Here is a 24,935-nt window from a genome sequence, read left to right on the forward strand (position 1 = left end):
GGTGTACGCGTTTGTCAATCAAGCGGATAAAGCCAACTCAGCGTGACAAGCTCCCTGCAGGTATTAGGGCCAATTTACAATCCGGGCCCAACACAGCTGTACAGGTTCTAGCGAAATGTCCCCTTTCGTCACATTTGAAGCACCTGAATTCTGGGCATTCCTTCATCACATGGTCTGAGCTCATGCGTTGTCGACAGGTTTTTACCTGATTGGTGTGCATGACTCTAAAGTGCTGTGCCCCTTCAGCCGTCTCGATTTTGGTACTGTATGGTAGGGAGACCGTCTCTTCTGGAAATCTGTTTTTTACAAACCTTGTTCCATCTTCTATGCTTGTGCCTGGATACAGACTTCTTTTAGTTTTAGACATGGGGAAAACTCCCCATCCCTCTAGCTTGCTTAAAATTTCTTCATCAGCTAGGTAAACAGGCAGATGCTTGAACGAAACAACATAGTCTCTGTTTTGTAACCTCCGTACTTCAGATTTCACTCCTTTAATTGTCATTCCATTGTCTATTAAAATTTCGGTGTCATCTTCAGTCTCCATTGTTACTTCATACTCCCTTGTTTGTTTGGGTCTCACCGCCAGAATTCTTCCTTCTCCAATCAGCTCCGTGACTGCTTTGATTATATCAAACCTTCTTGCATCTTTTACATTTTCTACTTCTACAGTTACTGTTGCTTCCTTTGTGCACACTCTTCTTTGTATCTCTTGCTTACCCTTACCTTTTTCACCTCTTCGTTGGCCGGGCTCTTCATTTTATTTATCTCTTTGTCTGCTGTCAAGTCCATTTTTTTATCTCTTCGTCTATTATCCAGCCCATTTTCTTTATCCTTTCGTGCAAGTCCCTCCATTACCGTGTCGTTGCCGGGTAATCTGTCTATGATTAAAAAAAAAAACACAACATAACCACCCTACAGTCAGCAAAATGCTGCTGTTAGGTGGTTTTTAAAGACAAAAATAAAACAAACAAACAAACCACTCAAGGTCAATAAACAAAAAGGTAGACAAGCAAAATGGGGAGAGCCTTTCTCTTCTCACTGCTGCCAACTCACTTCCTGTTTGCTCTATAGCACCCTCAGGGTGGTGTGGTCGTAAGCAATGACAGCTGTCAAGTGTTGGCTATTGAAACTAGGCGCAGCCCCAGGAGCCGAGCACAGCTTAGCTGCCTGCTGCGCCAATGAGGTGGACAGCTGGAGCTGGGCAAGCTGTGAAACACCAGATTCCATGTCACGGTAGTGCGGTGTGGCTCCCAGGAGACAGCTCCTGCCAAACTTGCATGTCAGGATGGCCGAGCGGTCTATGGTGCTGCGTTCAGGTCGCAGTCTCCCCTGGAGGCGTGGGTTCGAATCCCACTTCTGACAAACCGAGCCTGTGGCTATGTGCTCTGGCTGAAGTCTTTAACTCCCTGCCACCATGTCCGAATGATACAGTAACACTGACAAAGCACCGCATCACGCGGGCTTTAATGCAAGTGCACCGAAAGGGGATCAAAAGAATTGTCCTGGGATGGTGTTGATTTTTAAGGTTTGCAGGGCAGTTTTTCGTCAAATCCTCGTACAACGTCAAGTCATGACATTTGACAGATCCACGACCTTGTATCGTGCATCATCCAGTGAGCAGAGAGCCAATTGAGAATGCGCGTAAAAGCAAATCTGAATGTTTCCGCTCAGTTTCTAACAGGAGACCCTCCGCTTGTAAAGCCATCGTGATAACCACAGGAGCCTCCGGTTAGGGTGAGAGCACTGTCTTGTGGTGCCATCGCAGAGAGACTGAAAGTCACTTTCCACAATGTTTTCATTCAATGTTCTACGCTGGTGGAATCACTTTGCCATTCCCACTCGGATTACGGATACACTGGTCTCCTTCAAACGACAGCTAACACCCATCTCTTCAGAGTACACCCGAACCCCGGTGAATATCCCTCTCTCTAAAGAAAACGACACTCCTACTCCAGCACTAAATCACCTGAGCACAAACAAATTACTTGGAATATATAGCCCTTTTTCGTTTGCATTGCCTCGTCTTGTTGAATTGCTAAATACCTCCACTATTGTATGTCGCTTTGAACAAAAGTGTCCACTAATTGTATGCTTCGGCCCAGTTTCGAACAGGAGACCTTTAGCGTGTAATGCAAACATGATAAACACTACACTACGGAAACCAATAGGCCAGTGGTGCTTCAAGTATTTATAGTCTTTTTTTATAGAGCTGTCTTGTACGGTCCGCATCGTGGAGGGCCAGCAAACGCACTGGCCACCTGCTCATGCACAACACAAAGCTAAAAGAAATTAGATTCTACGCAAGTTTGCGACAACGCGAGGGGAGGTAAACACTGAGTTGAATTCAAACTTCTAGCCTCACAACGCTCTGCAGAAAGAATGTTTTCAGTGAACTTCAGTACTCAACAGAAGCCTGATTTGACAATTGTCGTAAAAGCCAGAGGTTGTTTCCACCCAGTTTCGAACTGGGGACCTTTCGCGTGTAAGGCGAACGTGATAACTACTACACTATGGAAACCTTCAGAAATACAACTAGCAGATAACCCTTTTTGATTGGATGCCTGTTGACGATCATTGCTGGTGCGGCAGTGGATGCTATTATTTTCTCGCCAAAAGAAGAGCACTGTTTCTGCTCGGTTTCGAACCGAGGACCTTTCGCGTGTTAGGCGAACGTGATGACCACTACACTACAGAAACCCCAGAAGCGCTTTCTCCAGCGAAGTTAGGCGTGCAAGGATAAAACAAGGTGTACGCGTTTGTTAATCAAGCGGATAAAGCCAACTCAGCGTGACAAGCTCCCTGCAGGTATTAGGGCCAATTTACAATCCGGGCCCAACACAGCTGTACAGGTCCTAGCGAAATGTCCCCTTTCGTCACATTTGAAGCACCTGAATTCTGGGCATTCCTTCATCACATGGTCTGAGCTCTTGCGTAGTCGACAGGTTTTTACCTGATTGGTGTGCATGACTCTAAAGTGCTGTGCCCCTTCAACCGTCTCGATTTTGGTACTGTATGGTAGGGAGACCGTCTCTTCTGGAAATCTGTTTTTTACAAACCTTGTTCCATCTTCTATGCTTGTGCCTGGATACAGACTTCTTTTAGTTTTAGACATGGGGAAAACTCCCCATCCCTCTAGCTTGCTTAAAATTTCTTCATCAGCTAGGTAAACAGGCAGATGCTTGAACGAAACAACATAGTCTCTGTTTTGTAACCTCCGTACTTCAGATTTCACTCCTTTAATTGTCATTCCATTGTCTATTAAAATTTCGGTGTCATCTTCAGTCTCCATTGTTACTTCATACTCCCTTGTTTGTTTGGGTCTCACCGCCAGAATTCTTCCTTCTCCAATCAGCTCCGTGACTGCTTTGATTATATCAAACCTTCTTGCATCTTTTACATTTTCTACTTCTACAGTTACTGTTGCTTCCTTTGTGCACACTCTTCTTTGTATCTCTTGCTTATCCTTACCTTTTTCACCTCTTCGTTGGCCGGGCTCTTCATTTTATTTATCTCTTTGTCTGCTGTCAAGTCCATTTTTTTTATCTCTTCGTCTATTATCCAGCCCATTTTCTTTATCCTTTCGTGCAAGTCCCTCCATTTCCGTGTCGTTGCCGGGTAATCTGTCCATGATTAAAAATAAAAAACACAACATAACCACCCTTCAGTCAGCAAAATGCTGCTGTTAGGTGGTTTTTAAAGACAAAAATAAAACAAACAAACAAACCACTCAAGGTCAATAAACAAAAAGGTAGACAAGCAAAATGGGGAGAGCCTTTCTCTCCTCACTGCTGCCAACTCACTTCCTGTTTGCTCTATAGCACCCTCAGGGTGGTGTGGTCGTAAGCAATGACAGCTGTCTAGTGTTGGCTATTGAAACTAGGCGCAGCCCCAGGAGCCGAGCACAGCTTAGCTGCCTGCTGCGCCAATGAGGTGGACAGCTGGAGCTGGGCAAGCTGTGAAACACCAGATTCCATGTCACGGTAGTGCGGTGTGGCTCCCAGGAGACAGCTCCTGCCAAACTTGCATGTCAGGATGGCCGAGTGGTCTAAGGCGCTGCGTTCAGGTCGCAGTCTCCCCTGGAGGCGTGGGTTCGAATCCCACTTCTGACAAACCGAGCCTGTGGCTATGTGCTCTCGCTGAAGTCTTTAACTCCCTGCCACCATGTCCGAATGATACAGTAACACTGACAAAGCACCGCATCACACGGGCTTTAATGCAAGTGCACCGAAAGGGGATCAAAAGAATTGTCCTGGGATGGTGTTGATTTTTAAGGTTTGCAGGGCAGTTTTTCGTCAAATCCTCGTACAACGTCAAGTCATGACATTTGACAGATCCACGACCTTGTATCGTGCATCATCCAGTGAGCAGAGAGCCAATTGAGAATGCGCGTAAAAGCAAATCTGAATGTTTCCGCTCAGTTTCTAACAGGAGACCCTCCGCTTGTAAAGCCATCGTGATAACCACAGGAGCCTCCGGTTAGGGTGAGAGCACTGTCTTGTGGTGCCATCGCAGAGAGACTGAAAGTCACTTTCCACAATGTTTTCATTCAATGTTCTACGCTGGTGGAATCACTTTGCCATTCCCACTCGGATTACGGATACACTGGTCTCCTTCAAACGACAGCTAACACCCATCTCTTCAGAGTACACATGAACCCCGGTGAATATCCCTCTCTCTAAAGAAAACGACACTCCTACTCCAGCACTAAATTCCCTGAGCACAAACAAATTACTTGGAATACATAGCCCTTTTTCGTATGCATTGCCTCGTCTTGTTGAATCGCTAAATACCTCCACTATTGTATGTCGCTTTGAACAAAAGTGTCCACTAATTGTATGCTTCGGCCCAGTTTCGAACAGGAGACCTTTAGCGTGTAATGCAAACATGATAAACACTACACTACGGAAACCAATAGGCCAGTGGTGCTTCAAGTATTTGTAGTCTTTTTTTATAGAGCTGTCTTGTACGGTCCGCATCGTGGAGGGCCAGCAAACGCACTGGCCACCTGCTCATGCATAACACAAAGCTAAAAGAAATCAGATTCTACGCAAGTTTGCGACACTGCGAGGGGAGGTAAACACTGAGTTGAATTCAAACTTCTAGCCTCACAACGCTCTGCAGAAAGAATGTTTTCAGTGAACATCAATACTCAACAGAAGCCTGATTTGACAATTGTCGTAAAAGACAGAGGTTGTTTCCACCTGGGGACCTTTCGCGTGTAAGGCGAACGTGATAACCACTACACTATGGAAACCTTCAGAAGTACAACTAGCAGATAACCCTTTTTGATTGGGTGCCTGTTGACGATCATTGCTGGTGCGGCAGTGGATGCTATTATTTTCTCGCCAAAAGAAGAGCACTGTTTCTGCTCGGTTTCGAACCGAGGACCTTTCGCGTGTTAGGCGAACGTGATGACCACTACACTACAGAAACCCCACAAGTGCTTTCCCCAGCGAACTTAGGCATGCAAGGATAAAACAAGGTGTACGCGTTTGTCAATCAAGCGGATAAAGCCAACTTAGCGTGACAAGCTCCCTGCAGGTATTAGGGCCAATTTACAATCCGGGCCCAACACAGCTGTACAGGTCCTAGCGAAATGTCCCCTTTCGTCACATTTGAAGCACCTGAATTCTGGGCATTCCTTCATCACATGGTCTGAGCTCATGCGTAGTCGACAGGTTTTTACCTGATTGGTGTGCATGACTCTAAAGTGCTGTGGCCCTTCAGCCGTCTCGATTTTGGTACTGTATGGTAAGAAGACCATCCCTTCTGGAAATCTGTTTTTTACAAACCTTGTTCCATCTTCTATGTTTGTGCCAGGATACAATCTTCTCTTAATGGTAACACTTTATTTTGATGGTCCCCCTTTAGATAGTCTGTTGACCATAAGTTACTTTTCAAGTTCTTATCTGTTTACTCTCATCTGGGTAGTATCTGTAGATTGTCTTTTAAATGTTCTTAGGCAATCATTACAATTTTTACAACACGTAAACATTTATTAAACTTTTAGTAAGTTGTGTTACCAAAATAAGTTCTAGATGGTCAACAATCTATCAGTAGATATGTAACAAATCTTCAACAGATGTTCAACAGAGTATTAGTAGATATGCAACAAATCCTAAACATTTATTAAACTTTTGATAAGTTACATGCTACCAAATTAGGTTGTAGTGTATTACAGTGTATTAGTAGATATGCAACAAATCTTAAACAAGTTTTCAGAAAATTTACCATCAAGATTTTTTGTTGTCATTGTCTGCATGTAGTTGTTAATCAGTTTATCAATAGACTTTTAGTAAACATTCAGATGCCTATAAGAAGCAACACAACATAATTTAAAATGAACTTTAAACAAATATAAAGTTAGGGTTAGGTAAAAATTTCATGCATGCATTTGCAAAAGTCTTCAACTAACTATTCGTTACATTTAACCCAACTTTCAGTAGACAGTTAGTTTACTTTAAGTTACATTTATCTGCTCATCTGTTGTCACACTAGGCCCATCAATATGAAGTGAAAAATTAAGAAATGCTGGTGAATGACTGTAAGGAGCCAACATCACAGACAGCATGGTTACTATTCTGTAAATGTTCAGCAGATAGTCAACAGACAGGTAGTAGCAACACTGATGCAAGTATTTGAAGACACACAACAGCACCACACATACAAGAACAGAAAAATAAATACCAGAGTCATTAGTTCGTCCAACTGCTTTTAATGTATTGCTGTCAAAAAAATAAATAAACAGCCCAGATAATTAAGCTGAGGAAAACATTTACTTCAGGACAACTAAAAACAATTGTTACGTTTGAAGAGTTCAGATGCAAAACCTTTAATTGCCATATAACATTTATTCATTCATTTTTTTCAGCTTAGTCCCTTTATTAATCAGGGGTCGCCAAAGCAGAATGAACTACCAACATATTCAGCATATGTTTTATGCAGCAGATGCCCTTCCAGCTGCAACCCATCACTGGAAAACAACCATATACACTCATTCACACACTACATACAAATTAGCCTACCCAATTCCCCTGTACCACATGTTTTTGGACTTGTCAGGGAAACCAGAGCACCCAGAGGAAACCCACACAAACATCGGGAGATGATCAGCACAGAAACACCAACTGACCCAGCCAAGGCTCAAACTAGTGACCTCCTTGCTGTGAGGCAAACATGCTACCCACTGCACCACCATGCAGCCACCATATACATTTTTTTTTTCTAAAATGAATATTTTTTTAAGTCTCAGCTCTGCAATTAAACTTTTTTTGTGGCAAATATTTTTTTCATTATCTTTCAAACAGTAGGCTGAAAAAAAAACTACTTTTAGAAAAACAATTCAAATGGCGGGCAATGTGGTGCCGCAGAGGGTAGAATGTTCACCTCACAGTAAGAAGGTCGTTGGTTCGAGCCTCAGCTAGGTCAGGTGGGATTTCTGTGTGGAGTTTGCATGTTCTCCCTGTGTTCGCGTGGGTGTCCTCTGGGTGCTCCGGTTCCCTCCACAAGTCCAAAGACATGTGGTACAGGTAAATTGAGTAGGCTCAAATATGTGTGTGCTTGGATGTTTCCCAGTGGTGCATTGCAGCTGGAAGGGCATCTGCTGTGTAAAACATGGATGTTGCAGGATAAGCTGGTGGTTCATTCCATTGTGGCAACCCCAGATTAATAAAGGGATTAAGCTGAAAATTAATTAATTTAGTCAGAATTTTAAAAATTTTCATCCGATGTCAATATTTTTTTTTTCCTTTGGCATTACAGTTAAAGTCAGAATTATTAGCCCCCCTGTATTATTAGTGCCCCTGTTTATTTTTTTCCCCCAATTTCTGTTTAATGGAGGGGAGATTGTTTCAGCACATTTCCAAGCATAATAGTTTTAAAAACCCATTTCTAATAACTTATTTATTTTATCTTTGCCATAATGACAGTAAATAATATTTTACTTGATATTCTTCAAGACACTTCTATACAGCTTAAAGTGACATTTAAAGGCTTAACTAAGTTAATAGGGTGAACTAGGCAGGTTAGGGTAATTAGGCAAGTTATTGTATAATAATGGTTTGTGCTGAAGACTATCGAAAAAAATAGCTTAAAGAGGCTAAAAATTTTGTCCCAAAAATGGCTTTAAAAACTTTTTAACCTGCTTTTATTCTTGCCATAATAAAACAAATAATACTTTCTCCAGAAGAAAAAATATTATCAGACATGCTGTGAAAATTTCCTTGCTCTGTTAAACATTATTTGGGAAATATTTAAAAAAGGGGAAAAAAAATCAAAAGGGGGCTAATAATTCTGACTTCAACTGTATAAGCTAAGCTTATTGTGCTGTAGGTTTTTGCTTCTACATTTTAGCAACAGTAAACAGGAGCATTATTGAACAAAGAAACATACAATAAATATGGACTTAACAATAAGTGAGATAGCAAATCTACTCTAATTACTTATTCAGATAAAAAGACAAAAGTGAACCCTTCTTTTTCATTGATACAACCTTTATGCAAAAGTCTCCAAAAATTAGCTCTCAACCCTTTTGAGCGAACTCTGTTAATTTTCCTGGTGTGAAGCTGATTCTGTTAAATTGGTCCCTGTTAGCAAAGTACAGCTCTGCAATTGCAGCGAGCTGGGCCACTGCATTTTGAGAGACACCTTCTCTCTGGAACGCTCTGGTCATGGTTGCTCCACGTCTTGTCAGCTTCAAAAGCCTTTTGTAGCATGTATGACATCACAAACATTATTAGCTAAAAACTATTTAAAACAATTAATACCTTCATGACCAAATAATAATAATGCAACCACCTATCGAAAGCCTAATGAGCACATAAAATAATAGAAATTAGTATCATAAGTATCATTATATATGTGTGTATAACACATATGTGTGTGTGTGTGTGAGTGAAAGACAGCATGTAGTAGTGTGTGTAAGAGAGAGAGCCAGTACATGTTTATGAGAGAGCATGAAGAAGTGTGTGTGTGTGTGTGTGTGTGTGTGTGTGTGAGAGGGAGGGCTTATATTTGTAAGTGAGAGCATGTACATGTGTCTGTGAGATGTCTATGTGTTTGTGTCGGCAACATTGTATCATTTACAGTCATGTTAAAAAAGTATTTCTGATTGAATTGAGATAGAATGTAGGTGTGTGTGAGAGAGCATGTACAAGAGTGAGTGTGTTAGTTAGAGTGTGTACACGTGTGTGTGTGTGTGTGTGTGTGATTGAGAAAAGTTAGTTGGTGTTGTGATGAAATTTGCTATGTCCAGAAAACTTGTCAGACTAAACAGTTATTTACTTTTTGGTTTTATTTATTTAATAAATGTATATGGTATTTAAGCAAAGTTTTAGGGGAACTGGATGTAATTATAAAGAATATTATTTTTTAAATAATATAATCATAAAATAATTTTATTTTAAATAAGAATAGGCCTACACACAGTCTAAAAATTGATTATTAAGCATGTAATATACACCCAGTCTAAAGCATGTAGTTTCCAGAAGCACTTAAACCGATCTTTGGGTAGAGACTCAATAATATCCATCAGCACGTTGTGACGTCACATTCGACTGGCGCGCGTGTGTGTGTGTGGCTGTTTTTTTGTGTTAGTGGGCGAGGCCGCAGGTTTCAAATCTCCCAGGTTTGCGCACACAACTACTTGTGTTTCGTAGATACAACATCACAAAACACCTAATGACCCGTTATCAAGACGACTCATTAGAAGCACTATGTGTCGACTCTTTTATAGACGAATCAACAGTTTTAAACACTGTACACTTACGGATTTAAGCCTTAGCTGGATATTTCACTTCACTTAGAGCTGTTACACACTACATGGAAGGGCATTTTCAAAAAACCATAATATGGGCTCTTTAACAAAATAAATACACTATTTAAATAAAATAGAAATAAAATAGAAATCAACAAGTAAAATAGAAGAAACTGTAGAACTGTTATGGTTATAAACTCTATAAATACACACAGAGGTAAGGGTCCTTCTATTAGTCCCATGACGGAACTAACAGCATGGGTGAAGGTTAAATGCTTGTAAACCTTTTAGCACATGTGAAAAGAAATATTTTTGTTCGTTAAAATTTATTTTAATTTGTTTCTAGCTCTGAATTTTACCTTGACTCCAATTTATAATAATTTTAGATTTAGATTCATCTAATTCAAGCTGATTACCTTATAGGTTGTGATTAGGTCTAATTTAGATTGATTAATCTAATAAATCCTTATATTCCATTAATGTTTAATAGTTTACTCAAAGTCGCTTAGAGTCAGTATGCTGGCCAGTTTCATCTGCTCACGGACACATCTTCGCCAGTTCCGATTCTTAGCAGATAAGCTAATTTCCTTTAAGTAATAATAGGCCGCCCCATGCTTGCACATACTTAAAGAAAGTTTGATTTAGCCCCTAGATTATATCATACCCCTAGATTATCATCAGTGATTGTCAGAAATCAACAGGTCTCTAATGCTGTGCCCATGCTCCATCCATTGCGCCTGAATGGATGACTAATCCTGGTTGTAGGCTGCGGAAACATCAGCCTAAACAGTCTACTAGATTTAAATGATTTCAGGAGATATTAGAGTCAAACAAGAATTTGACATTTATTTGTCAGGCAAAGATTTTCCATTGCAGTTCACATAATTAAACAAAATAAGCCAATCAAGATTGTACAACATCAATTACTCAAAGATACATTTAAGAGTTAAAGAGGAATACCTGACCATGTAGAAATACATTGCAGCATATAAGTCCTGATGCAGAGCTCAGAGACTCACAACCTGCAATGGAGTATCCTGTATACAGGATCACATGGACACTTCTGCACCGTTTGCCTAAATACTCAAATCATCATAAATTCAAGACAATAAAAGCTTCACCAAGACTCTTGCCTGGTCATGAGTTGATGCGAAGACCATTTTGCCTGGAGTGGAGCATCTGGCAAAGATCTTTCCAAAGTCAAAACCCAAATTAACTGAGAGGGAGATTGTAAAATATTACAGTGAAATTAAGACCTCTTTATCAATCACACAGAGACATTTAAAATCACACCAAACATGAATATAAAGCCACAAGATACACCATATTAAGAATTTAAACATTCTGTGTGGAATGTGAGTGAGCTGCTCTGGTGGAGAAGGTAAAGTCCAGGGCAAAGAGGGGGGCTCAGGATGCACGATCGAGACAACCTGAACAACTGGTTTCCTAGCTGATCTTCTTCTCACATTAGAAAGTTTATTGTTTTAGTGACTGACCATTCTCATGGTCTTGTCTCGTGTGGAGTTCCATAACAGTTTGCAGATTTTAATATTATGGAGAGATATAGCCATCCTTCCATTATTATGTGCAAATCTAATCTTAAACTGTAGTTCTCCTGTACACTGCAACGAGAACCTCAGTCAATAATATTTATTTAAAACTGAATTTTTGTTGCATCATATGATCATATTTTAAACTTTTCATAAAATCATCAAACAATGTGTACCTAAAAAGCATTTTCTAAGAAATAAAAAAAGTTCTGTCCTATTGTCACTAAGTTATTCTTACCTTTTTTCTACTGGAAATGTGGTTTATATCTCTATAAATATATTGATTTGTCTATTTGCTGGCTTGCTATCAGAAAACATACACTAAGCTAGGCGATAGATTAATTAAATTCTACAATTACAAGTGATTTGTAGTTTGTTCATTTATACTCCATTTTTTGTTTAATAATGTTTTTCTATGCAGACTTTATGTATTGGTCTAATATTTGTATAAAGAAAGATTGCATTTGCATTTACTCATTTAGCATCTTTTATCCTGCGACCAAAAACTAATGACACAAGATGAAACAGACTCAGCCTATCAAAAGTTCAGAGCTTGTGTTTTTGAATGCTAACAAACCTTAAGCCAAGTCCAACAAGTAAAGCCACACAATGTTGTTTTAAAGCTTATTTTAATTTAATTTAATTTTTTAAAAATGGACTGTTCTATTCTCAAGTCAAGTTGTTAAGCTCATTAGGCTCTGTGGCTTTTGTATTTTTTATATGTATTATCTTTCACTTAAAATGCTGTTTCATAAGGACATCTATTGGGAAGAGTTGCCATATTTGATATAAAGCTTTTATGGCACAAACGTGTAATTTAATTTAAAGCTTACTTCTTTTTATTTATTAAAAAGCCTAGCTTGATGTGCATTATTGTTTTTCTTTTGATTATTGTAGTGTTGTGATTGTAATCTGATTTGTTATAAAAGCTTTTCTGGTATAATAATAATAATAATAATAATAATAAAACAATAAACAACAATTAAACAGTGTTTAAGTGTCCTATCCCTGCAGCATCATATGTTACAAAACTATTCATAAAGACAATTTGATTTATTAAATAATTCATCTTTTATGCTTTCTTTCACATTATGTGAAAAGAATGAATGACTCGGATGAACTAAAAGATTAATTAATTCGCTCATGCGCACGTTGTGTAGTGCGAGACAAGATCAGTTCATTTTTTGAGTCCTCTATCGAGTCGAGTCCACATGAAAGACTAAAGCCTCGCCAATCATATGCATTTAGAGCCAGAAAAAGAATTGATCTGTTCACCTCTCAAGTCCTCAAGTTTGAGTCATTCTGTCACGTAATGAACGAACGACTCAAGAACCAGGGCCTGGTTTTTCAAAAGGTTTAATCCGGATAAAATTAATCCGGGTTTAGTAATCCTGTTTTTGCAATCTGTGATCACGTAATCCAGCTTACTTTTTGAGCCAGTTTTTCAAAGCAACATTGGATTGGATCATTTTGATCCAGATAGGAACTTTTCAGGATCACTAAATCTGGATTACCACTGCTCAATCACAATGTAGATGGATAGATAGGCCTGTGTAAAGAGCAACAAGTAGAATAGCCAGTGTTGGGTAAATATAACTTTATTTTTATTTGAAATGAAAACTAAGAAAATTTTATAAATAATAAAATATTTATAATAATAAATAATAAAAGCAGGAAAAACCCCACCCCATCCTCTTCCAGCGGTCTGCTCATCTGAGATCTACAACACTGTACATTGAGGATATTTATAATAAGTTTCAAATATAGATGTATTGAATAAAAAAAAAAGACAATGTTGAAACCTCCACAATAATGTCAGACTTCCTCATCTAATGTGGAGGGAGCAGCTTGTCTGAGCGTATTCTTTAGGAGGCAGATCTCAAGTGTGGTCTTGATTTACTGCAGTTTGGTCAGAGTCAGTTGTTCTTTTGCCAGTTGAAGCTAAACTTCTGTCTCTTTTTGCAATTGTTGAAAGGGATTTAAAAAATCAGGCATTGCCATTCTTTGCATTTTTTTTTGTTATTCTGTAATCATTGCATGCATCACTAATAAATATTCTAAACACAAAAATATTTTCCATTGTGATGTGTATATATATATATATATATATATATATATATATATATATATATATATATATATATATATATATATCAATTAGTAACAATAAAATGTATTGTTTTTGGTAAATTTTGACAGCTGTTTGGGGGATTATTTTATGAGGCGAAACTCTTTCTACTTTGCTGTATGCCTATACTGAAAGGCTAAATACGTTAAAGCCTATAATCACTATAGCCTGACAGATGAACAAATAAAATAAAACCTTATGAATAAATAGTATATCTCGTAAGATACTGCATGATCCAAATATAGTTTTAATAGTTGAATATTTTAGGTTTTCATTACATTTTTGGCATGAAATCCACGCTAAATCCACCCCTCTGATGGGATCAGTTTAATCCAGGTTTTTTGGATCAAAGTGATCCAAATCCTACAAAAAAGGTCTGAAAAACCCAAACTAAAGGTTTGATCCAGATCAAAACCAAGATTAGATTACGTGATCTAATCCGATTATGTAATCCGTTTTTTTTTTTTTTTTTGAAAAACCCATTTTCAAGATTTGATCCAATCCTTTATCCAAAATCATAGTGGATTACTTTTGAAAAACCGGGCCCAGAAGATAAAAGGTTCGACGGCCCAGAAGACTCGAAAGGTGAACTAATTATCATATCTCCTATCGGCTCGGACTTGTGTACTTTGGTTAAGACTATATGTGACTGTCAGTGTAACGTGAATGAGCCACTGACATTTGAAGACATGAAGAGGTGAGCTGAGCAAACAGACAACAATACCTATTGACAAAAGAGCAGGTAAACATTGAATTATTTTCTTCTTCTTAAAATATTCTATTTATGACTTATTTGTCGAGTGATCAACCTTTTGGGCTAGTTGTAGATGTGTTTGAAAGCAATTCGTAACATTTTAATAATATTTTGTCAAATTTTACCAAATGAACGAAATGACTCGAAAAAAGATTTGTTCATCTTGATGAACGAGACTCAAAGATCTGAGTCAGTAAAATGATCCGAACTTCCTATCACTATTGAGTATGCGAAATTCTGTTGTACGCCGCTGCGAAAAGGGGTGGGATTAAACAAGATGATTAGACATGAATGGTTTCTCTCCAGTGTGGATCATCATGTGTTGATTAAGGTGTGAAGATTGGCTGAAACTTTTCCCACACTGAGGGCATGTGAATGGTTTCTCTCCAGTGTGGATCCTCATGTGTCGATGAAGGTTTGATAAGTGGTTGAAACTCTTCCCACACTGAGTGCATGAGAATGGTTTCTCTCCAGTGTGGTTCCTCATGTGTTTATAAAGGTTTGATGAGCTGTTAAAACTCTTTCCACACTGAGTGCATGGGAATGGTTTCTCTCCAGTGTGGATCATCATGTGATCATTAAGGTATGATGATTGGCTGTAACTCTTCCCACACTGAGAGCATGTGAATGGTTTCTCTCGAGTGTGGATCATCATGTGTAGAGTAAGGGATGATGACTGCCTGAAACTCTTTCCACACTGAGTGCATGTGAATGGTTTCTCTCCAGTGTGTATTTTCATGTGACAGTTAAGGTGTGATGATTGGCTGAAACTCTTCCCACACTGAGTGCATGTGAATGGTTTCTCTCCAGTGTGGATCCTCATGTGTTGATTAAGGTGTGATAAGTGGTTGAAACTCTTCCCACAATGAGTGCATGTGAATGGTTTCTCTCCAGTGTGGATCATAATGTGTAGATTAAGGTTTGATTTTTGGCTGAAACTCTTCCCACACTGAGTGCATGTGAATGGTTTCTCTCCAGTGTGTATTTTCATGTGAATCTTAAGATTGTATTTTCTTCCAAAACTCTTTCCACACTGAGTGCAGATGAAACGGTTCTTGTCTCCCCTTTTCAAACTACCATCAGTCTGTGAATGAGTTTTTTCCTCAATTTTGACATGATGTTCCTCCTCTTTACTCTCCTCATTCTCTTCAATTAAGTCTGAAATAAATAAATAAAACAGTTTTCATTAAATCTTAAAAACTCTCATCAAAAGCTGAAAAGTGAAAAGACACTGGAAACATTGGCTACACACACTGTAATTTTGATGCAAGTTAAATGTAAAATAAATCAGATCATATTGTGTTTGGTCCATTAACGTGTACACATTTAAGCTGATTCAATTCAATTCGTCTTTATTTATCTAGTGCTTTTACCAAGTAAATTGTTTCAAAGCCGCTTAACATAGAAGTTATAGTTTATGGACTATGCACAAACTCTGCTGGCATGGTTCCGGTAGAATATTAGTCAGGTTCTTTAGGTCCGCATTGCGCGTTGTACAGCAAAATCTAATTTTGCGGCGAAACCTAAACGCATCAGAGGATACAGTAAAGGTACAGTTAAAAATAATGTACTAGAATTTACATCATTTAGAATGTAATAGGCAAATAACAATCTGAAACAAATGCGTCAAGCACAAGTATTTTTATGCAAAACCTAATCAGAGTACAATTAAAAGCATTGAAAAAGTCTTAAATTTGATAATCTTAAATTAAGGCTTTAATAGCCTTGAATTATTATATAAAGTCTTGGATTTCATTACAGAGGTCCTAATTTATTTATTTATTTTACCTTTCTAAGATTAAGTTCATACATTAATTGTTTTAAAACATCTATTTCGTAATACTTTAATATGAGAAATAAAACACTACTTATTGTCAAAACTCATTCCTAGGAACTTTACCTTTTTCACAACTTGTATAGTTTCTCTATCTAAAAAAAGCTCCTGATCTAAATGCATAGATCTTAAAAAACAAAAATGCATGCATACAGTTTTTTTTTTATTTAGAAAAATTAAAAAATTTAAAACTGACCAGTCATATATTTTATTTATACATATTTAAATTTGTCTCTTAATTGTATACATATTTTTCCCTTTATAACAAATACATAAATAATATACATATAAACTACGAAATATATTATTCCCATTAACATTTACAATATTATTAATTTTAATACTAAATAGTGTTACTGATAGTATACTTTCTTGGGGCACTCCTGATTCTCATATATGCTATATATGCTCATATATTCAGATAATATAGTTTTCATACGCACACGAAAAACTCTATTGAAAAAAAAAAATTGCAATAAAATTAGGCAAATTTCCTCAAACACCCATCTCGTGTAAATCTTTTAAAATACCATACTTTCTGGTAGTGTCAAAGGCCTTTTCCGGATAAAAAAAAAAAAAAAAAAAAAACTGCTTGTATGTGTTCTTTTTAATAAAACCATCTCGTACAAAAGATTCTAATCGTATAAGATGGCAAAGAGTACTCAATGTCCCTGACTGGACAAACAGTAGGTCATCTTTTTAGATGGCATTTCTGCATCTTGTCGGGTTAACAATATCTGCAAATTAGGAGAAATACTAGCCTTTTAGAAAGAAGCTATTATTATACCAATACCTAAACCAGGAAAAGACCATTTAAATAATTATCGTCCAATAGCACTTACCAGTTGCCTTTGCAAAACAATGGAACAAATGATTAATGATCGATTGGTGTGGATTTAAAAAAAAAAAAGAAGATTAATAAATATCAGTGTGCGTTTAGAAGAGGGAAAACAACATAAATTTACAAATTACAATGTTAAGCCGGGGTTTGCGAATGTGAAACGTCTATTAATGAACACCAGGTATAGCATGAGCAGTGTGGAACGAGATTACTGATAATACAGGATTCTGTTTATCCAGTGTTAGAATGACGCGGAGTTAATCATTTCAAGAGTTAAAAGCTCTACAAATACTCAGCCTCAGCTCTCAGAATAAACAGAGCACAATGACAAACAGTGACATACATAAATTGTCAATCATATCATAGCAGTGACCTGATCTCATATGCTATTGTTTTAGAACTTACAATTATTGGAGAAATGACCAGGAATAATAAACAATAGAAAACAGTAAAACTCAAGGGCGAACTGGCCATAGGGAGACATAAGGACATTTCCCAATGGTCTGACAATCATCTGACCTTCTGCCACCGTGATTCTGGCACACTCCGCCCCACTTATCATAAACATTGCGCTTAACTCCCCATACTTAATTTAGTAATAGGAAATTAATCCTTAACAAAGTATGAAAGTACAATTAAGCACATTATAAATGTGGTTGTAAGTCAGGAATACAGCATATGTAGCTGCAGTTATAAACTGTTTAATAACGCTTATTAATTTAGAGTTAATGCTAAACAGATAATGCTAAACAAATAATGAATTCAGTATTTGCTAATGCATAATAAATGGTTTATAGTGTGTAGTTATTGTAAAGTGTTACCAAATTATCTTTTGTCTTAGACCTTTAGACCTGTCCTACCTCCCTGACTCTTTATCCCTCCTTTCTGCTTTATAGCCATGCTTAGTGAAAGTAACACCATCATTAAATTACATACACTTTACATAAACTTTGCAAAACTCGCTGTGTGCCGACACTTCTGCACAAAAGGCTGTTAATTTGGTTTCATGGCGCATGAGCGACTCTTATTTTTTCAGCGTTCATGCAAACAATCGGGATTCACACAGGAGCATGTGTGAGTTGCTGGTTTTCTGTACGCATGCATCAGTTTGCTTTCACAAGCGATGTTTCAGTTGCACATTGAGAATAACAAACTCGCACGTGCAAAAAATGCCAAATGTAAATGGCCCCTAATGTCTTTATTTTGAGATTGCCACTCTTAATGAATACATTTGCATAAAGTAATTGTATCTAAATGCTTTCACTAGGGGACTTTTTTTTTGCCGCCCCCAGGAAAATCCCACCCTGGGCGATCGCCCACATTACCCATGCCTAAATCCGCCACTGGTATAGCTAAACGTTATTGTTCCACTATTATTTGTTTGTTTTGTCTCACATCGTCCCATCACATCATATAGTTCAGAATACTGTACAATGTTTTATAAAGATTAATTATTTTAGTGTCAATTTCATTCAGCGTGTTTAAAATTGGGGCATCCATGTTTTCTGACATACCTTAAACCAGGGTTTCTGCAGGTTTCACCAAGTTAAATTTAAGACTTTTATGACCATTATGAATGAAATTTTAGACTCATAAAAGACTAAAGAATTTTTCAAATGGCCCAGATTTTATATTTGTCCTATCAAAAAATATATTATAATAAAAAAAAATATTATATTATTATTTTGGATATTTCTTAGTAAAAGATTTTAAATGTGTAAAAAAGCAAGCTCTACTTGTATCCACACACGTTTTTTCCAAAATAAACTTTCTTTAAAATAAAATAAAAAAATTTACAAATGTTTTAAAAACTATAACAAATTAAATCTATGCACAACAATCTGTCCAGGTCGATGTCCTCAGCAGTAAATACATGGAGCACGTTTAAACAAATGTTATTGTGAGGAAAATACTTAATCCATTATGATAAATAGAGTTAAAATGACCTTTTTGAATAAAAAAAGTTTAAAGTTTTATTGAGATGGATTGTTGGTGATTGTATAGGTTTTGGCCAGACTGGTTAACACAATATGAACAAATGAAGACTTGTTTAAAAAAGATTTAAGACCTACAACACAATATTAGTAAATTTAAGACTTTTAAGGCCTAAAAATTTGATTTTGGAATTTAAGACATTTTAAGACTCCGTGGAAACCCTGTTTAAACACAATAGCCCTGGTAATTAGTTATTATGATAATGATTTAATTCTAATTCAGATACTATCTGTGAGAACTAGTAACAACTAGAAACAAGTTTAATCCCATGAGGTTAATTAAAAAAGGGGAATTGGGATCAATGGGACATATGCAAGTGGAAAGTACTAAGCTAACACTATCACTGCAACACTGTGAGAATACTGAAGGTCAAATATCGTCAGCTCAGTTAAACGCTTTTAATTTATGGTTTTTGTTTATTTTATATAGTGCCAGTGTTCAAGGAAGCTTTACAAACAGTAGTAGAACAAGAAAAAGCAATAACCTTAAGAAGGAAGAGAAAATGGGAGACTAATAATACTTGAAATAATGACAAAAGACACGAGAACAAGTGACAAAAGAAACTCATTCCTGTCTTTCAATGAGTGCTTACGTGCATTTAGGAGAACTAGGCAGCACACTCAGGGCTGCAAGATGGATTTAATTTAGTATTCTTATAATTAAAATATATCTGAATGAGGATCATATGACTGAGTTGGTGTTTGAGGATGAAAACCAACCTGTTTGTTCCTGCAGATCTTCCTGTTTGACTGTGAATGTTTCTTTAATCTTCACATCTTCACTCTCCTCTTTAATAAACGCCATCTTTATAACAGTGTGAAGATCAGTCGCTTCAGCAGGAGTTTTTCTCTGCGTTTGGACACTTTATCCTGCTTAAAATTAAAAAAACAATAAAAATGTCCTGTTTAAAATAAATAAAACACTGAACAAAAACAAGATAATTTCAACACTTGCTTCAACAGTTTTTTTTATATGAGTCATTAACAAACAGAAATTATGTAAGTCTGAGCAAGCAACAAAAGCCACAAATCAGCCGATGTAAACTAGAACTCTAGAACTAGAAATTCTAGAACTAGAATTTTATTGATGTATACTTGGAATAGAGTGACATCATGCTATTTAATAAATTAAACCTTCACTAAAACACTTATCACACACTTTACTGTTGCTTTATTCAATCTTTTTTTAGGTATGTTCTTAATTGTTTAGTTTGTTTGATTTATTTTATTGTCTGCTTACAGCAACGTTGTAGCACTTATTTGCACAAGACAAGAATTTCCTCTCGGGACAAATAAAGTTTATCCTATCTTATTCAAACAATAGACCTTACAGTGAGTAAAATAGTAGTTCTTTGTATAAAGGGTTAAAATAATATTGTCAACTGCAGGTACATCTAACATTAAATGAACACACTGAAATTTTAATCAGTTGGTTTACATCTGTGTACAAGCTTTAAAACAAACCTTTCTCCAGTTGAATCACAGTGTGGGAGCGGCGCAGCCTTATGACGTCACACCACCATGCCACAATAAAAGTCTTTTTTTGTTTAGCTTTTTCCCCCTACTCACTCTTAATTATGAGTCATGACTTATCGATACATTTCTCCCTCATTTTCCACTTTATAATTTATCTGCTTTTTGTTTTGTATTTGTAATGAATGGGGAAACATCAAATTTTTATATAAATTTATATACGTAATAGGTTGAAACTTATTTGGGCTACAGTCCATTTGTCAGGATAAAATCAATATTTATAACCAAACCAAACAAACAAACACATAACCAAATAGTTGTAAAAAAGCTTTTAAAAATGACTGAAAAACTTAATACACTGTTGAACAATGCATGCACATGTTTAGATTTTACATTTTATAATGTCAGCATTCAGATATTATTTGAGTGTAAATTCAGAATGTGCAACTCACCTTTCCAGTCTTCAATGAAGAAGTGGGATGAGAAATGGCCTCAGTCGTTTTTTTTTTTTTTTTTTTTTGTATGTTGTTGTTGGTAATAATCTCAATGTAGGAATCAAAAATCGTAGTTTGTCCTCCAAAGTTGTTCTCTTATAGCTAAATAAGCCAATGAAGTTTCTGTTAAGAACGCAGAATATATAGATACAACCCTGCTGAGCTACTTGATCTGGCATGTGATTGGTTAATACTCAATTGGCCCCCATTAATGCTGGTATAAAGATGCAAATGAGCAGTGGGCAACAGTGAAGACTCAAAACACATTACTGCAGAGGATGGGAAGTTTAGCAGCTATACGAACCATAGCTTTAAAGAGAAATAAAGATGTATTGGGAAAATAAGTTGACTTTTGATGGAAGCTTTTTTATTTTGGCTGCTGCATTTTATAGTTAAATGGGTGGTCCACTGCAATATCATATTTGAAACTTTAGTTGATGTGTAATGTAGCTGTGTGAACATAAACAACATCTCTGAATGTAAAAAGTTCAAAGTTCAATGCAAAGGGAGACCTTAAACAGCCGAAATACAGAACTTGATTTTAACTTGCACTGGGAAAAAATGTTTTAGAAAAAGCCACAATAAAAAAGCAAACAGCAGTTTACACCGGGGGGAAAAAGTTTTCATTATTAAAAATAAAATTATATTATAATGAATTGAAATCATATATTGTATGCATTTGGGTCAGTTTTAATGCATTAAATGAAGGCTATTTAAAGCTGGACCGACCGACGCAATAAACATGTATGTCGCGTTTGTTTAATTTATTATGCACGCGAAAAAACTTATTCTAAACCAAATTTGTTGCCGGATTCTTTTTATGGGAACGAGAGATAAAGTGCTTATGAAGTGCTTTGTCGGCCTCTGGTGGTTAACTAATGCAGAGCCGACGTCTGGGTCTGGGAGACACATTACTGTGGAGGATGAGAGGTTCAGTTGCTTTACAAACCAGTTTTTAAAGGAAAAATGTTGTATTGGGAAAATAAGTTGACTTTAGCCATCTTCATTTGTTTTGTTGCTGTTGTTTTATAGGACTATTAATTGAAGCTTTTTTTTTATTGTGGCTGCTGCATTTTGTAGTTAATGTTGATACAGGTATGTTGAGGTATTTTGATTTGAAACACATTTAAAAAAAATTTCCCCAGGCCTGGTTAAAAGGTAATGCAAGAGTTATGTGTTGTTTTTGTAGAAGTTTCTCAGAGTTGCTTGGCTGAAGTCTTTGTGTAAAGATGCAAATGAGCATTGAAAACTCAATCCATACCGATGTCTCAATACACACAACTACATTCACTTATATAATAGTTATAGAAGATGTATACTATTATACTGTGATATATTATCATTCGTTGAAAGAAACAATTTATAAACTTCACATTGAGGTTTTATTTGTGTTAAGTTCAGTCAATATATTGACATGAGCTAACTATTAGCAGAGTTTTAGTCATTTATTTATTACTGAACTTGTTCTTTATGTGAGTTTAGAGTCCTTTATTTATCTTAAAGCAAATGCAGCTCATTACTGGCTTCTGGAAGACTGTAAACACTTTATGTTTATAAATTGTAACTATCAAAATGTAACTTGTTTCTGTGCCAATTTTGTTTCCTTTCCTTCGTTTTTTAGTTGAACAGAACATGTGTGAGCAGCTCAGCTTTCCCGAAAGCCTCTTACTCACCTGGTATGTATTAAAGATTTTTTTCTCTCTATTTATTACTTGTGTTTATGCATACAAATATGCAGACATTCACAAAAGCATATATACGATACCCTGTGACAAAACCTTTTCCTTTCAACACAGTAAAGCTATCACATACTGTGATGCATCTAAATATTTATAATTTGAAAATAATTACATCACTAGTAAAATTATTGTATAGGCAGTTTATACAGAATAATTCAATGACAAGAGTTCACTTTCATATCTACACAATGTAGAACTTTTAATGTGATTAACCTGCTCCACCTACACCAATTACAACACTTCTCAGACTTCTTTTTTCACTATGGTGTAATAACAGTACACAGCAAATTCATTGGTGTTAAATTTCAAGTGTTGTGGTAATTCAGAGTAAAGTGTTAAAATTCTAGAGTTAGATAAAGGTAAAATAACCCTCTCGGCGTTAGAAGCTGATTTGCCTCCTTGTCACACAGAGTAACATGTATCTACCTTTGTAGAAAACCCTTGTATTTGAGAAACTAATCAGAGTGTCTGAAATCTCACCACACCCTTATTCACCTGGCCCTTAAATTAGTCAGTTTAGTCCACTAGACAGAGTGAATGACCACAAATAAGTGAATTCAGACACCTGCTGTTGAACACCTGCTGTTAACAAGCACAATCACTGAAGGAATAAGAAATTGATGGAAGAAATAAAACTACAGACACAGCCTCACACCAAACCAACTGAATTAAAACAGAGGATTAAACAACTCCATTAAATAATAGCATAAGCAGCTTCACTGATTACAGTTTGACTTCATTTCTGTAAGAATATATGACAATGAACAGAAGTTTATATTTTTTTTATTAAAAATATTTCATTTGACCTCACCATCATAGAGATCAGAGGCTGCTTATTTGAGCTCTTGAAGCTTTACTCTTATATTCTAATGTGTCTCTGACTGTTATAGCTGTGTTTCTAAAACTCATCAGCTATAGCAAGAAAGATCAAGAGAAACTATACTGTTTGTGCTTAATTGTTATAGATATAATTTCAGGTGTTTAATAAGTTGATTCATAAAGATATGCAAATATAGATGTTTTAAAACTGCATGGGACAATACTACTGGCAGTCTGCTGCTCTTCATAGAAGATTCAACAAAATATTAGGATGCAATTAATAATTAGAGTGTCATGCACTAAACATTCAAGCTCCAGCTTGCTCTTTATGACACACAGACATCAAGAATCAGGATATGAACCTCAACTGTGGTTGCTAAAAAAAAGAAAGCTGCATAGTTCATGCCGCAATGCATGCTGGGTGCCAGCATAGTACAAAGCTCCCAGCATGCATTGCAGCATGAATAAACTATGCAGCTTTATGTTCTTACAATCTCTTTCTTTTCCTTTATTTTGTGTTGTTTTTGGGAGGTGATATTTCAGTGGTGTTTTTTTTACTTGATTTTTATTTTTTTGTTTGTCACCATCATTGAGATTCAAAGACTAATTGTTGATGTCTGGGTGTTTTTAAGTTCTGCCATAGATTAAACATTCTCATTGTAAATGGAGTTTTTAAATCTGTTTTAAAGTCATTAATTACTGGGGCTTCAGTGGTTTCATTTATGTATATTATTTATTTCTCACACATAACTACTATGATACTGAATTAGAAAACAAGAAGGAAAGGATGGCTATGATATCATAAATAATCTCTTCAGACTTTAATTTTCTTTCAGCTTTCCATGCTATATGTATAAATAGTGTAATTAACACTAACTGTAGCAGCCAAAATAAAAGACATTTATAGCAAGAAGTTGAAGAGCCTGACTAAAGCAGACTCTGTCCTCCATCATGGTGACTTCAAATGAACAACAGAAATTTCATTAAGAGCTTTTGTTCACATGACAGAAATAAAATCAAAGGTCAGTAATAGGTGAAGCTCCATGATAAGTTGTTTAATGTGATGAGTTTTTTAAAGATGTTGAAAAATAAACATTTTTATTGTGTAATTTGTTTTATTTTTATTGATTATTATTTTATTTAGAGTTTTTTTTTTCTCAGTTGATTTCATCTTTGGTTTTGGCTTGTGTTTTTCTGTCCTTCAGTGATTCTGCTTGTTAACAGTTGTTCATCAATAATTCTCAATCCTCCTTTAATTAGACACTTAATTGTCTCATTAACTTCATCACTGTCTGAGTGTTCAGCCCTCTGTAGTGAGGACACTAGTTAGGATTTTGCTCTGGAATTTAGGGCTTACGTGTGTTCGAATGAAAAATACAGACTATGGGATGTATTTTTAACAGAAATATTCTGGATCTGAATTTACGAATGTAAAATGTTGAAAACAGCAGATTACTGGCAACCACTGCTGCCAGTATTTTGACATACATTTAACAGATATTTTACACACTAAGAGTTTGCAAATTAACACTCTATGAGTGTTAAAAATTTTAAC

General features: G+C 36.3%; 1 protein-coding gene and 5 non-coding genes across 6 annotated transcripts; 2 read left to right on the forward strand and 4 right to left on the reverse strand.

Moving 5' to 3' along the window:
* The first annotated feature begins 1,279 nt into the window (after positions 1 to 1,279).
* trnal-cag (transfer RNA leucine (anticodon CAG)) lies at positions 1,280 to 1,362 on the forward strand. Its single transcript has one exon. It is a non-coding gene; the product is annotated as a tRNA-Leu (tRNA).
* A 1,083-nt stretch (positions 1,363 to 2,445) lies between these two features.
* On the reverse strand, positions 2,446 to 2,518 carry trnav-uac (transfer RNA valine (anticodon UAC)). The gene has a single exon. It is a non-coding gene; the product is annotated as a tRNA-Val (tRNA).
* A 106-nt stretch (positions 2,519 to 2,624) lies between these two features.
* trnav-aac (transfer RNA valine (anticodon AAC)) lies at positions 2,625 to 2,697 on the reverse strand. The gene has a single exon. It is a non-coding gene; the product is annotated as a tRNA-Val (tRNA).
* Positions 2,698 to 4,026: 1,329 nt separating this feature from the next.
* On the forward strand, positions 4,027 to 4,109 carry trnal-cag (transfer RNA leucine (anticodon CAG)). Its single transcript has one exon. It is a non-coding gene; the product is annotated as a tRNA-Leu (tRNA).
* Positions 4,110 to 5,360: 1,251 nt separating this feature from the next.
* trnav-aac (transfer RNA valine (anticodon AAC)) lies at positions 5,361 to 5,433 on the reverse strand. Its single transcript has one exon. It is a non-coding gene; the product is annotated as a tRNA-Val (tRNA).
* Positions 5,434 to 13,669: 8,236 nt separating this feature from the next.
* znf1102 (zinc finger protein 1102) lies at positions 13,670 to 20,373 on the reverse strand. The gene is made up of 3 exons (XM_017355523.4): positions 20,320 to 20,373; positions 19,576 to 19,757; positions 13,670 to 15,344 (listed from the first exon to the last, which is right to left on the reverse strand). The coding sequence occupies exons 2-3, from the start codon at positions 19,658 to 19,660 to the stop codon at positions 14,455 to 14,457; spliced, it is 975 nt and encodes a 324-aa protein (XP_017211012.3). The 5' UTR covers positions 19,661 to 19,757; positions 20,320 to 20,373; the 3' UTR covers positions 13,670 to 14,454.
* Positions 20,374 to 24,935: the final 4,562 nt, after the last annotated feature.

The sequence above is a fragment of the Danio rerio genome, chromosome 4 (genome assembly GCF_049306965.1).
Source record: "Danio rerio strain Tuebingen ecotype United States chromosome 4, GRCz12tu, whole genome shotgun sequence".
Classification (NCBI taxonomy): domain Eukaryota; kingdom Metazoa; phylum Chordata; class Actinopteri; order Cypriniformes; family Danionidae; genus Danio; species Danio rerio.

Bases quoted from the DNA above. Each gene is read 5' to 3' on its own strand.
- znf1102 (XM_017355523.4), bottom strand. From the start codon at position 19,660: ATGGCGTTTATTAAAGAGGAGAGTGAAGATGTGAAGATTAAAGAAACA. The intron at 15,345-19,575 runs GTTGGTTTTCAT...TATTTATTTCAG, and splicing joins AGATCTGCAGGAACAAACAG to ACTTAATTGAAGAGAATGAG.